This window comes from Anomaloglossus baeobatrachus, chromosome 1 (genome assembly GCF_048569485.1).
Source record: "Anomaloglossus baeobatrachus isolate aAnoBae1 chromosome 1, aAnoBae1.hap1, whole genome shotgun sequence".
Lineage (NCBI taxonomy): Eukaryota > Metazoa > Chordata > Amphibia > Anura > Aromobatidae > Anomaloglossus > Anomaloglossus baeobatrachus.
Genome location: NC_134353.1, coordinates 881,738,897 through 881,754,000, shown reverse-complemented (window position 1 = coordinate 881,754,000; position 15,104 = coordinate 881,738,897). Strand labels below are relative to the sequence as shown.

The window sequence follows — 15,104 nt, the reverse complement described above, 5'->3', positions numbered from 1 at the left end:
GGTGTCACAACCTCACCACAACCGTGGGACAATATCCCTAAACCAAACCACCCCCTTTCACTCACGGGCGAGGAACGCCGCTCGAGTCCCCGGGATCCGGCCCATCGCTTGAGCCACAGAGCAGCAGCAGCCGGACCTGAGCAGTGGGTGAGCTCAGCGTCCCCTCCTGCACCCGCAACATGAGCGAGCCCTAAACAGGAAAAATACTGATCTTCATCTACTAACGGTAGGCACCATGCAACATCCTCCTAAATGTGAAATAACGCAGACATCAGCTCTCACGTGGATGCAATACTAACAGTTGAGTAACACTGGTATACTATACCCTCTATGATAGTGATGATGGTGATGATGACTCATATGTGAAGCTGCGGAATTTTCCACGGAGGGAAATGCTACTTTATGTAGATAAGATTAAGATTAAGCTAATCACATGTGTTATATAAAGACTCATGGATCAACAAATATGAGTTGATCAGCCATGGAGCATTTCATCATCCTGCTTCTCTCCGCAGTATGTCTGCTGGTCTCTGAAGGTAGGGTGCAATCATTTTTACGTATTTTCTCTAGTTCTTCATTGATTGAATTCCAAGTACAAACTGCATACATCATTTAATAGATCTTAATCCCAATGAAGCTGGTGTACTTACTTTGAAAATTCATTTAAGAATGACTGTATAATCATTTTATTAAAATGTACATATTTTACACAAGCTAGTGCTTTATTTTCATGTAGATTTTAAAAGGTCTATAAAGCCATTGTGACATGGATTTTCAAAGTAAATACACCAGCCACATCAGGTCAAATAGATTCATTTAAAAGGAATCTATCATCTACCCAAATGCTAAAAACCTGCAGATATAAAATTTATTTCCAGGTTAAGAGAGTTACAATGTTGTTCAGTTGTTTTACTGAGATTGCAGCTATAAACTTATTTCCTTTCAGAAGCTGCTGTCACTGTGATTGACAGCGAGTGCTGCACGGATGTGCTGCAGTCAGGTGTCAATCAAAGTGCCGAGGCGTGCTTACAGACCCCGTTCACTATGTTAAAAGCAATGACCATAGTAGCTCTGGGCACATCTGCATGACTGAAATTCAGCATCTCGCAGAAGAAATAATGTTTTTTTTTCTCCTGGTAGCTGTTTCAGTAAGGCAACCAGACAACATAGGAAAGCTATTAAAGGGAATCTGTCAGCAGATTAAGGGCCTATAAGCTGCGGCCACCACCAGTGGGCTCTTATATACAGCATTCAAACATGCTGTACATAAGAGCCCAGGCCGCTGTGTAGAACATAAAAAGCACTTTATAAAGTTATCTAAAACGGTCACTGCGGTGGAGTTGGGCCATATGGGCATCTCTGTTCTCCGGTGCCGTTGCCTCTTCTTTCGGCCATCTTCGTCCTCCTTCTGAAGCCTGTGTGCATGACGCGTCCTGCACACAAGGATGACAAAGGTGGACGAAAGAGGAGACGCCGGCACCAGAGAACGAAGACGCCCATCTGACCCACCTGCACCTCAGCGACCATTTATATGAGTATTATAAAGTGATTTTTACGCTCTGCACAGCGGCCTGGCTCTTATATACATCATGTTAGAATACTGTATATAAGAGCCCACTGGTGGTGGCCACAGTTTATAGGCCCCAAATCTGCTGATAGGTTCCCTTTAACCTGTAGATTAATTATATATCTGCAGGTTAATAGCATTTGGGGACATGACACCCTCCCTTTAATAATGTATGTGTGTCGCCCGTGGATAAGGGGTACTCAGATCCGGGCCACGAGGTCACTTCTGTGGGTATCACGGTGGCGTGACCCGGTCTGTGATCCCAGGCTCCACAGTAAAAAAAAAGGTTAGGTAAGGGAGATTGTCCGTGACGCCACCCACGGTTGTGGTGAGGTTGTGACACCACCGCTGCTCTGGACGGGGATCCCGGGAGCGATGACAGGGAGCAGCGTAGTTATGTCCCCTCTGTGGGTAGGGGGGTTGGTGGTCCTGGGGCTCGTGGAGGGTTTTGGAGCTGGCAGGCGGGTTACGGGGCCTGGAGAGGTGCAGGGTCGCGGGGGCAGCGCTGTGCCGCATGACACGGTGGTACTCACTCAGCCAGTAATGATGACACAGTTCTCGGTAAAACACACGGCTGGATGGACGGGTCCCACAGGCGGCTGTGGTGTTTTTCCCCTGACCCCAGGTTGGTAATGTAAGTCCTCTCTTTCACCTCCGAGCTTGCTCCTCCTGCAATCTGGTTTCCAGCTGGCTCCCCGATTCAGTACCGGTGGGCCACCGCCCAGCCCCGGCTACCTACGGTTCCACCAACTGTCTTCTCGGCTCTCGCAGACGGCCACTACCGTCTGCCTCACTCTCTGCACGAGGGCCCTAGGCTCCAACCTAGGCCCCAGTCTGCATCTGCCTCTCTGCAGACCTTCTCTCTCCTCCTCTCCCTGGACTTGACTGGGCTTGTTTCCTACCTCAGGCCAGCTAAACTCCTGGGTGGGTGTCTTCATCTCCTGACTCCGCCCACCTGGTGTGTCTGTCTGAGCCCGAGGAAAGGAATCAAGTTTCACTGGGGATGTCTGCTGTGAACTGCTGGGGGTGGGGGTGTGTGTGTGTTGTTATCTGTGGCCCCTGGCTTGTCCAGGGCGCCACATATGCAGTTTGTATTATGTAGTCTGGGGACAAATCTCATTTAAGGCATCTTATTGTGGGTACAACTACTATCAATGCACCCCCCATACAAACCTTTGCGGTGTGGCTATGTACCGCCCCGCGCTCGGCTGCAGCCGAGCCGCTCGGCTGCAGCCGAGCCGCTCGGATGCGGGCTCGTGGTTTTGGTTTAAGTTCGTGACGCCACCCACGGGATGTGGTGAATATGGACACCACCGCTGCTGTTTACTCGGCACCCGGGGAAGATGTTGCGCAGGTGTTAACCCCTCCGTGGGTAGGGATGATGGCCCCGGGACCCGATTGGGTAGGACGGGCTGGTGTGGTGCAGGGCAGTGCGCGGCCCGAGGGCACAGGGGTACTCACGATGATTGACACACACGAGTCTCTGGTAAACCAAGATGATGGTGGTCGGTGCCCGCATATGGTCACCCACCCGGTTTGGTGGTCTTGGCTTCTTTTTTGCACCTGGTTGTGTGGTTATGGGCTGCCCGTACTTCAGCGACGGGAGCCCGCTCCCAGGCTTTGTGGATGCCGGGAGAGCCCGTTTCCCGCAGACGCTGGCCCGTGGGATCTCTCTGCCTGTGCGGTGGCTTTCTACGCCCCTCGGTGGGCTGTTGTCTTCAGTCGGGACTTGGTTGGGAAAGGACCTAAACTCCAGACCTCAATCAGTTAATTAACTTGGTCCGGTAGGTTCTGGACCTCGTTTCAGGGTCTGAGTACCCCCCTTTTGTGCTCCGGTTTCCAGTCGGTTCCCCGGTTCGGTACCGGTGGGCCACTACCCTGTCCCGATCCCTTACGGTTACACCGAGCCATCTTCCCGGCTCCTGCAGGCTGAGGCCACCGTATGCCTCCTAGCCAGAGGTGGCTGGGCTCCAACCCAGACACCTGTTGTCAGAGTGCGGCAGACCTGGGCACAGGCCTGCCTCAGGACTTGAACTTCAGACTAAAACTCTTAAACTGACTTGTTTTCCGGCCTCATGACATGAGAACTCCTCGATGGGCGTGGCCAACCGCCTTGCTCCACCGCCTGGTGTGTACATCAAGCCCTGAGGGAAGTGACTAGGGTTTTGTGTGGTTGGCTGGTGTCACGTAATGTGGGACTGGTGTTGTGTGGGGCGCTATTTGTGACTACCTGGCTAGTCCATCACACTCCCCCTTGGTTAACTACAGACCGTCCGCGGGCTGTCCAACCACCACCGTTTATTTTGCAACTGAAAAGAGATGAAAGAAAACATTTACAGTTATAATAACTTTTTACAATTCAAGTCAGTTCAGGAATCATCCCTTGCGTGAGCCATTTTGCTTTAACGTTGCAAACATGCAAAAACAACATTTTTATTAACCGGGAATGGGATGGGACCGGGTCCTTTCATTTGCCCACCCAAACAAACCTACCCCTTCATGCTGCCTCTAAGAAACAGGTCAGCACCCCTTTTCCGCAGTCCAGGAATCGGGTACGGGTCCGGGTGTTGCCCACAACGGGCCGGGTACAAAGTTCCATACCCGGCAGACTCTCAGAGGCTCCACGTCCAGGGGACCCCTGGCCCGAAGGGTAGTCACCGGTTGCTATGGTGACGGGACCTCGGCCTCCTCTGCCGCAGGCCCTTCCTCCAACCAGCCTCTCCGGAGACCGCAGACATGAAAGGGTGGTCCAGGGGTTATTTACAAAGCCCAAAAGTTTTTGGGTGGCCTGCAAGTTCTCGGCCTTGTTCATATTTAAATGGGGGGTAAAACAATGGGAAGTTCAACAAAGTCCCAACGGGGACGGACAGTATGGTAGCCAGGAGCCGCTACCTTTTAACACTATTCTTCTTCCATGGAGCTGTATGGCGGGGGAGGGGACTGGGGGCGCCTCGGGACGCTGCCGCTCACCCTCCTCTTTAAATCAAGGGCGAACCAGCCCCTCTCCCTGCAATGTTGGGTGTACGTGACGATCTCACCGGGCTCCAGGTCACGGTCTGGGTGACCAACGGGCAGGTGCGGGTACACGTCCCTGCGGGACACAAACACTGCTGCCTCCAGGCCGGGCTCATAGATAAACCCCCATCCATGCTGGGGGTCGAACTGCCAGACTTGGCCTTCGTGGGTCGGGCCCCGCACCCGATAGGTGGCGCTGCAGTGGTTTTCTTTTTCTCTGATGGTCCGGGCCGGCACCTCCTCCTTCTGCCTCTCACATGCCGCGATCTCCCGGCCCAGCTGGCGCTGCTTCCGCTCCCAATACGGAGCGTCTGCCTGCTCCCTTTGCGTGGGGGTCGGGGCCAGCCAGAGCTTCCCCATGCCGGCTACGACCGGCACCTTCTGGACTGGGGGACTCCGCCGTGACATGGCCTGCTGTGCTGCTCTGCAGCGGCAACCCTGCGACGCCTCAGCCGAGGCCTGGTTTGTGGGAGCGGCCAGCTTTGCCCGCTGGACCTCCTTCCGGTCACCGGGTACTTCCATCTGGGCCAGGCGGACTGCCGGGGCCTGGATTAGCTGGGGCGCGGCTACTTCCGGGACTAACGGGCTCGCTCCAGGGCCGGACACCTGCCGGGGAAAAATCTTCCAGGGAAGCGGGATTGGTGCATACCATGCTATCGGCCGTCCGTAGGCTGCCTCCACAGGCAGGTCCTCGTGGGCGGATGGGATGGGCTAAGGCCACCGTATGCCGCCTAGCCAGGGGTGGCTGGGCTCCAACCCAGACACCTGTTGTCGGACTGCGGCAGACCTGGGCACAGGCCTGCCTCAGGACTTGAACTTCAGACTAAAACTCTTAAACTGACTTGTTTTCCTGCCTCAGGACATGAGAACTCCTTGGTGGGTGTGGCCAACCACCTGGCTCCGCCCCCTGGTGTGTACATCAAGCCCTGAGGGAGGTGACTAAGGTTTTGTGTGGTTGGCTGGTGTCACCTAATGTGGGACTGGTGTTGTGTGGGGCGCTATTTGTGACTACCTGGCTAATCCAGGGCGTCACAGCTACCTCATGAGCCAACTGTGAGGTGGTGGAGGTTACACTGGAAGTGTTCCAGTTCCAGTAACGTTTGCCTAAACGAACAGGTCTCTATGATTCTTTCGACAGTCTCTGGTACATACAGGACAGTTAGCTCAGGAGGACGTCATGGACCTCGCCGTTGCATGTCTTCCCGAGTTATGACTGTGCCACCAGACCTACCAAAGAGTCTCTTTGCAAGGGCCAACATGGACCTCTGGTGGCAGGAGGCTGACACTACCGGTGTGATCTCCACCACCTCACAGTTGCACCAACGAGGCAGTGGCTAGCATAACTGCTTCAGGTAGCATACATTTGCACCCTGTCTTACCTCTGCTCACCTGGACATTGGCTTTCACATCTGTTTTTTTACAGCAGTCATTTGGCCTCCTTTCTCAGCTCCTCTCTCCTCTCAGAGAGCTTTCTTTTACCTAATAAAAAAATCTGTCCTCTGTTTCATAGCATAGCGCACAGTTCAATATTAGAGATGAGCGAACCCGTGGATATTTGGATTCACTAAGCTAGCACAGACCCCCCCAAAAAAACAGGATTCGGCACCCAAACTAGACCTTGAGCTTGACCCCTAACAACGAACCCCATATAAGTCTATAGGGACCCGAACATATGTGCTGTAAAATGGTACTAAGTAAGGGCTAGGGGGCTGCAATGCAGGAGAATTATACTTACCAAGTCTCACTCGCGGCTATCACACTATTTTCGGGTCCTCTCATTAGCTTTCATGGATATTCACTGCTTCCCCCGCCCACCTTCTGTGGCAGTGTCTGTGATTGTTTGCAAGAAAAAAGACTGATGGCACATCCTATCTTTCTAATGTGAATAGGTGCAAACAGAATATTAACAAAAAGGAGACAGTTGGACTCTGTAGTCTAAGATCTGTGGAATAATGAATATGGGAATATAGACATATATTACTGCTATGAGAAAACATGTAAAAATTGGGTCTCTATCAGCTTCTTTAACCCAAAAAGACGCATTAGTTTGATAGGGACCCAACAAAAATGAGGTCGCCTTAACGCTGGCTGTTGAGCTGACATAAAATTTCGCCAATTTTGTGTGCTAATTATCTCTATATTTACATGTTTTTTATAGAAGTAATGCATGTCTATATTCTCATATTCATTGTTCCACATAATTTAGCACTACAGAGTGCAACTGTCTCATTTTCATTACTATGATTGGTTGCAATCAAACTGCTGGCGTGTCGGCATCTGTGATTGGTTTTGGAGTGTAAAAATAAATAATTGGGAAAAAAATTAAATAGTGTCTTCCTTATAATGATACCCAGCACAGAAAAAGCAGACAGTTACAGGCTGCAGCAACTAGCTACGTGTGATATCTTGGATGTGTAACAAAATATGAGGGACCCCATGTGGCATTTTTTTTTTAATTATTTAAAAAAATAAATGTAAAAAATGGCGTGAGGTTCCCCCCCAATTTTGATACCCAGCCAAGATAAATCGGACAGCTGGGGGCTGGTATTCTCAGGCTGGGAAAACCTATGGTTATTGGGCCCCTCCAGCCTAAAAATAGGCTAAATCCATTAGATGCGAGAATTCCGGCACTTTATCAGGCTCATTCCGACTGCCTTGGTGCGGTGGCAATATAAGGGTTTAATGACAGCTGTGAATTGTGAAAAATTCACAGTTATCATCAAGCCCGAGTTTAGTAATGAGGAGGGGTCCATGAGACCCATCATTCCTAACCCTGTAAGTCAAAAGAAATAAACACAAAACACAAAAAAATACTTCATTTAAAAAAAATAACAAAAAAACACCCTCTCTCTCCAAATTATTAACCCCTAAAAACACCCTGCAGGTCTGACATAATCCACATGAGGTCCCATGATGACATTAAAAAACATGACCGCTCACAATGGCCATCAGGGACACACTGAATGAACCTCAGCTGTGAGCAGTGATGTCACTGAGTTCCCCTGAAGTCACAGCTGGAGGTTCCCATGGTTCCCCAGATGTGACCTCAGATGAACTGACCTGAGGTGAATTCTTTGAACTCAGTGACCTCATCTCAGGTGAGCTCAATACCAGATTATTGGATGAGGCTATGTGTGCATATTGAATTATTGGGTGTAGACATTTCTGCACCAAATCTGGCAAAAAAAACATACCATAACCGCATCAAAATGCATGCGGTTTTGATGTATTTTTTTGCCAGGATATACAGATTTTGTGCAAAAATGTCTGCACCCAAATAGCCTTTTTTTAGGCTGGGGGGAAATAAGCATGGGATTTTCCAGCCTGAGAATACCAGCCTCCAGCTGTCAGCTTTATCTTGATTGGATATCAAAATTGGGTGGGGGGGAACACACACCGTCTTTTCAATTACTTATTTATTCATTTATTTATTTAAATAATTTAAAGAAAGGTTGCCTGAGGTCCCTCATATTTTGATATACAGCCAAGATAACGCTCACAGCTGGGGGCTGCAGCCTGTAGCTCTCTACTTTATCTGTGATGGGTATCAATATCCAGGGGAGCCTATGTCATTATTTTCAATTATTTATTTATTTTTACATTTCATAACCAATCACAGGTGCCAGCAGTCTGATTGCAACCTATCACAGACGCTGTCACAGAGGGAGGGCGGAGGAAGCAGTGAATATACATGAGGCTTAATGAGTGGACCCGGAAGCAGTATGACAGCAGTGCGGGAGACATGATAAGTTTAATTCCCCTTCTTTAATCTGAATTTTGCTTCCTTTTAACTTTTTTTTTATTTTTAGCCCCACTCGAACAGGAACTGGACATTCAGTACAAAGTCTATGTTCGGGGTTCAGCACTTTACAGTTCCAGTTCGCTCACCACTATTCAAGATGTTTCCACTACTCATCTACTAGCCACTACCCAGTAAGGCCATGTTCACACAGTATTTGGTGAGTTTATCCTCAGTATTTGGAAGCCAAAACAAGGAGTAGAAAAGTCAGGGAAAAAGTATAATAGAAACACGGGCACCACTTCTGCATTTTTTTCACCCACTCATGGTTTTGGTTTTCATATAACTGAGGTAAAAAATTGACCAAATACTCAAAGTGTGCACGTGGCCTAACTTGGCTCCTGTTCACTAAATAGACCACCTGCAACTGACATTACTTCCTCCCTCAACTGACACTGTATGTAGGAAGACCAGCTTGTACATAACCGTCTGTCACAATTTCTACGCAGAGACTTCAATTCTTAAACTGCTGCAGCATTATGATGACTTAGCACTACTCGTAGGCACACAACACACTGAATTTGACGCACCCACGGGGTCTGGGGGGTTCCTCATCACCGGGCCGGTGTAGAAGGCTGGGATGTCACAACAGCTAGGCCCAGTTCCATGACCCCAGCGGTGTCAAGAAATGGGGGATGATGATGGGGATAGTAGTTATTTGTGACGCCACCTGTGGTGTGTGGATAAAATAGGAGCCGCCGCTGCAAGAGGTTTCCTCTGAGGGTAGATGGTAGTGCAGCTAGGTTGGTACAGCTCTCCATAGGCAGAGCTCAGGCCCACAGGGTGGTTGAGAGTAGTAGTAATCTTTTGGCGGAGCGCAGGGTTGGAGGCGGTGAAGAAAGGGAGTGGCACAGGGGTTGCAATCAAAGTTCTTTACTCACTGAGATATCACCACCTTTGGACTGCCGGACTCCGCTGTCATGGGCTCCAGCCGATCCCGGATAGTTCGGAGGTCAGAACCGGTGTTTCTTTCTGTGCGAGTCCTTCCTACTTGCGCTGTGTTGTGTGAGTCCCTGCGGCTTGAAGCTACGCTGGGACCCAAGTCCTTATATTGGCTCCGTTCCTGTCCCGTATGGCAGGCAGCGTGAGTCCGTTACTGTTGCCACTCTTTTGTCACGACTCCTGGCTCTATATGCTGCTGTGCCCCGGGCACTTTGTGTGGGCCAGAAGACTTGAAATCCTCTGCCCGGCGGATTCTGCTGGCGGGACGTGCAGTGCTCACCAGCCTAGAGCTCCGTACCCTTTTCTGTACGTTCAGTCCTGAGGGAGATATGGCGCAGCTCTCTCCCCAGCGACCGTGTTCTCTCCTCACTTGTTCCCTGTTGCTGACCAACTGTCTGTGTGTGTGTCGCCTACTCCCCATTGTGTAGCTCCACCACCCGAGTTGCTGAACTAGTGGGTAGGAGGTCCCATACCTTGTGGTGACCGTCCAAGGGTGTCCTACCCTAACCCAGTCCCAGTGGAAGGGCAACTGACTGTGTGTTTTGGTGAATTGTGGTGGTTTACCGGCAATGACCTCTTCTGTACCCGTGATAAATACTGCTCCTCTGGTGAGGTGCAGTACCCTGTGGCGACTGAAGCCTCAGGGGTGCCACAAATGCATTGCTGGAAATGAGTAGTCAATTAAAACAAAAGCAGTGCTCTGAATATACATATATGTGAGCGATGGAAACACTTAAAGAGGTATTCCCATCTCTAAGATCCTATCCCAATATGTAATAGGCATAATATAAATAATACTGTATTAGCAAAATACCTCCAAATAGAAATGTAGTATAGTTCTCCTGATATAGCCATGTCTCTTGCCTCATGTGTAGCTTAGGTATCTATGGTTACAACCACTCATATAGTGACAGTTAGTTCATTGCTTGTGGTCGTAACCATAGATACCTAAGCTGCAATGCCCTGGAGATCAGGTAAGAGACATGGCTATAACAAGAGAACTATACTACAATCTGAATTGGAGATATGTGCTAATATTATTAGTATTACACCTACTACATACATTTATTATAGCGCCATTTATTCCAAGGCACTTTACAAGTGAAAGAGAGTACAACAATCATTAACAATATAAAACAGACTGGTATAGGAGGAGAGAGGACCCTGCCCACGAGGGCTCACAGTCTACAGGGAATGAGTGAGGGTACAATAGGTGAGGCCAGAGATGGTTGCGCAGTGGTCTACTGGACTGAGTGTTATTGAAGGTTGTAGGCTTGTTGGAAGAGATGGGTCTTCAGGTTCCTCTTGAAGCTTTCCACGTTCGGTGAGAGTCTGATGTGTTAGGTGAGAGTCTGAGCATTCCAGAGTATGGGGGAGGCACGGGAGAAATCTTGGATGCGATTGTGGGAAGAGGAGATAAGAGAGGAGTAGAGAAGGAAATCTTGTGAGGATCTAAGGTTGCGTGCAGGTAAGTACCGAGAGACTAGCTCACTGTATGCCTCTATGTATATAGAGGTATACTGTTACGGTTGCTGCGAGCACTGGAGACTAAGTCCAGATTTCTTACTACTGCACATGTGCGAGCGCTGGAGACTAAGTCCAGATTTCTTGCTACTGCACATGTGCGAGCGCTGGAGACTAAGTCCAGATTTCTTGCTACTGCACATGTGCGAGCGCCGGAGACTAAGTCCTATTTTGGAGCCATTGCACATGTGCGGGTGACATCATCGCTGACACGAGGTCACATGTCTCTGACACCTTCTATGCCGATTGGTCGCTGGTCATGTGCTTGTGATGCCTTGCTCGGTGATAGGCCAGCATGACGTCACTCCTGTCGTTCTGGCAGCGGATTGGCTCTGGTGTCCTCCATCTTGGATGAGGCACAGAGTCTATATAAGACCCTGACACACGCCGCATGGCGCTCAGTCCTCTTGGTTCATGCATAAGAGTAGACGCTCTGTGCGCGTTCCTCTAGGCATTCCTCTGTCTATGCTAGGTGAGCGCTACCGGCAGGGTAGCGTTCTTATACCTTACAGCTTCGGCTGCTGTCCGTATCCTTACCTCTTAGGGGAGCGGACATAGGCAGGTGCCTGAGGCACATGGTCTGGCTGGGCCTTGTGGTTCGACTCGTAGGTGGACGTTGCCGCTAGGGTAACGTTCCTTATACTGCGTCTGGCAGTTGTTCGTATCCTCGCACACTAGGGGAGCGAACAGAGGTAGGAGCTTTGTGCGGCTTACACTGCTGTTCGTCTCTGTTGCACCACTAGAAGAGCGGACCTAGGCAGGTGCCATATCTAGTGGTTCGTGTCCTCGCACACTAGTGGAGCGAACGCAGGTAGGAGCTTTGTGCGGCTTACGCTGCTGTTCGTCTCTTTTGCACCACTAGAAGAGCGGACCTAGGTAGGTGCCATTTCGCACACATTGCCTTTGTCTCTGTGATTATTAACAGAGATCATTCCACACACCCTCCAAGTAAGGGAGGAATTGCTTTACTTACTTATTATATCCTTCTGTGAGTTAACAGAGGTATTGCACTCTGCCATAGTCTGCAGCAGAGTCTTTGCACGGTGGACCCTGACTGTCTGATACTCCTTTAGGTTATCAGACAGCCCCCCGTAACATATACAGTGGAAATGAACATTGCAAAATCAGAGGGTTAACACACCCAACACAATTATAGCAGCTTAATTGATGAAAAATGCCTAGAGTGCAGCTTCACCTTTTTATATATATATATATATATATATATATATATATATATATATACAATGCAGACCAAAAGTTTGGACACACCTTCTCATTCAAAGACTTTTCTTTATTTTCATGACTCTAAAAATTGTAGATTCACATTGAAGACATCAAAACTATGAATGAAAACATGTGGAATGAAATACTTAAAATAGTGTGAAACAACTGAAAATATGTCTTATATTCTAGGTTCTTCAAAGTAGCCACCTTTGTCTTCGATTACTGATTTGCACAGTCTTGGCATTCTCTTGATGAGCTTCAAGAGGTAGTCACCGGAAATGGTTTTCCAACAGTCTTGAAGGAGTTCCCAGAGATGCTTAGCACTTGTTGGCCCTTTTGCCTTCACTCTGCGGTCCAGCTCACCCCAAACCATCTCGATTGGGTTCAGGTCTGGTGACTGTGGAGGCCAGGTCATCTGGCATAGCACCCCATCACCCTCCATCTTAGTCAAATAGCCCTTACACAGCCTGGAGGTGTGTTTGGGGTCATTGTCCTGTTGAAAAATAAATGATGGTCCAACTAAACGCAAACCGGATGGAATAGTATACCACTGCAAGATGCTGTGGTAGCCATGCTGGTTTAGTATGCCTTCAATTTTGAATAAATCTCCAACAGTGTCACAAGCAAAGCACCCCCACACCATCACACCTCCTCCTCCATGCTTCACGGTTGGAACCAGGCATGTAGAGTCCATCCGTTCACCTTTTCTACAAAGACACAGTGGTTGGCTCCAAAGATCTCAAATTTGGACTCATCAGACCAAAGCACAGATTTCCACTGGTCTAATGTCCATTCCTTGTGTTCTTTAGCCCAAACAAGTCTCTTCTGCTTGTTGCCTGTCCTTAGCAGTGGTTTCACAAAGTCTCCCCTTAATAGTTGTTCTAGAGATGAGAAGGTGTGTCCAAACGTTTGGTCTCTACTGTATATATGTGTATATATATATATATATGTTTATATCCTACCAAGGGTGGGCATGGTGAGACAGCTGCATCTTCATTGTGTTTTAAAGATGAGTTGCTGCGTCTATTTATATCTGTAATGGATATTTCTATTTTTGTGGCGTAAAGTTATTTTTTCCTAATTCTTAGGCAAAACCGTGAAAATCATAAATGGAAATGAAGCTATTCCTCATTCTCGACCTTACATGGCTCTGATATATTTTGAGACAGAGACAGATGAAATGATTTGTGGAGGAAGTTTAATACATCCAAACTGGGTACTGACTGCAGGGCATTGCCACAAGTAAGTGCCGCTATATGTAATGTCACCCGTTATATACACTGCACAGAATCATGCCATGTTCTAAGTGCAGTCACCCTCACAGAATATCTGTAGACACTGTTCATATTATCTGTTATGTCCTTTCTATGTTATATGCAATAAAAGTGTGAACAATGAGGTTGAGAACTTCAGCCCAGTGGCATATCTACTGCGGGGGCAGAGGGGACCACTTAGAGCTACTGCCCCTATAAAGTGTATCAGCGCATGTGGCGTGCCGATACGGTCAAGCTCTGTGAATTCTGTAGATGTACTGCCCCAGTGCCAGCAGCCGGGCTGCTGCTCGGATCCGGATCTGCGGTGGCTCGAGGGATCTCCGGACCCAAGAGGGGGGTCGCGCGGATAGCCAAAATAAAAGGGGTATTTACAGGGGAGTTTGTGATTATAGTCCATGACACCACCCACGGTGTGTGGTAAGGTGAGATACCACCGCTGTTGTTGGGAGCGCCCGGTGGCGATGGAATAGCAGCCAGATGTTTAACCCCTCCGTGGGTAGGAGGAAGATGCCCCGGGGCTTGGTGATGGTGAGAGGGGAGCACCGTTGGGAGGAAAGGGTCACTGCGTACTCACTCAGTCCAATAACGCTGACACCGACAACTTGTAAACCGGAATTCTTAGCACCACTGTAGCCAGGAGGGAGCACGCCAGGATCCCGTGCCCGATGGTGTTGCCTGTTAACCTGTGGCCTTGACCATGGCACCTTTTTCTGGTTTGGTCCCTTTCAGCTTGGAACTGAACGGGTCCTGCTCACCCGTATGGCTAACGGAGTGAGCTTGCTCTCAGGGTTCACGCTTGGGATTTTCTGGACTATAATTTGGGAAAGTCCTATCCCCATCTTTGCACTAGTACCCAGATTTTGGAGCGGGTGGAGAACGAATCGTGAAGTCTTCGCCCTCGTCGGTTAAATTACCAGAACGCGTGAAGCTACTTCCCAGCCTAGGGTCCACGTACCCCGTCGTGCCCTGGCCCCTGCCAGGAGATAGCTCAAGGCCGCCAGCTGCCCTGCTCGGCATTTCCGTGCCTCTTGACACAATCCCCTGCGACCAGGGTTCCAGCTCCTACCAGACCCAGACCAACGTCTGTCACCTAGCAACTGAGGAGCCCAGCTTCCTGACCTCTCCACACGAGAGTCACCACTCAACTTCTCCTTCTACTTCTACTGTCTCCTAACACTCCTGACCTCCCCTTACCAACCCCCCAAGGGGCCAGCCCTATTCCCTATAGGCTGTCCATTGTTGTGGCTGGTGGGTGTAGTGCAGAGTGTTTCTAGGATTTTGATTAGCTTGTTCTTGGCAACACCACAGGCTAGGGATCCGTAACCAAGGAGGATTGGATATCATGCAGAAGGTTAGATTGCACAATACCCTGTGATGACCTGATAGGCCAGGGCGTCACATAGACTGCAAGTACAATTAGGTCTGCGGGCTACAGAAAAGCAGTGAGGTGCACAGAAGAAGTGGGGGGATGGGTCATGCAAAGGTATTACCACATTGGTCTACCCACGCATTGGTGCTGTCTACTGCTGGCTCCTCAGGATCCATGGTTGGGTGAGTATGCCATTTTTTGTTTTATTTTAATAGTGCTCATGGGGGGGTTTACTGTGGGTCATCATACAGTGTGGGGGGAATACTGGGGACCATGATACAGTGTGGGGGGGAAACTGGACTACTAGGTGCCATCCATACAGTATGGGGTGACTAATGGACTACTGAGGGCCATCTGACGTGCTACGCGGGGTCTCTGAGATTTGTCACC

General features: G+C 49.3%; 1 protein-coding gene across 1 annotated transcript in view; it reads left to right on the top strand.

Annotated features, from left to right (window-relative positions):
• The first annotated feature begins 434 nt into the window (after positions 1–434).
• LOC142301742 (granzyme A-like) overlaps positions 435–15,104 on the top strand; it is a 36,106-nt gene continuing 21,436 nt past the window's right edge. The window contains exons 1-2 of the mRNA XM_075342764.1: positions 435–536; positions 13,160–13,313. Coding sequence (XP_075198879.1) covers positions 482–536; positions 13,160–13,313 — 209 coding nt within the window. The 5' untranslated portion in view covers positions 435–481. The remainder of the gene's footprint in view (positions 537–13,159; positions 13,314–15,104) is intronic.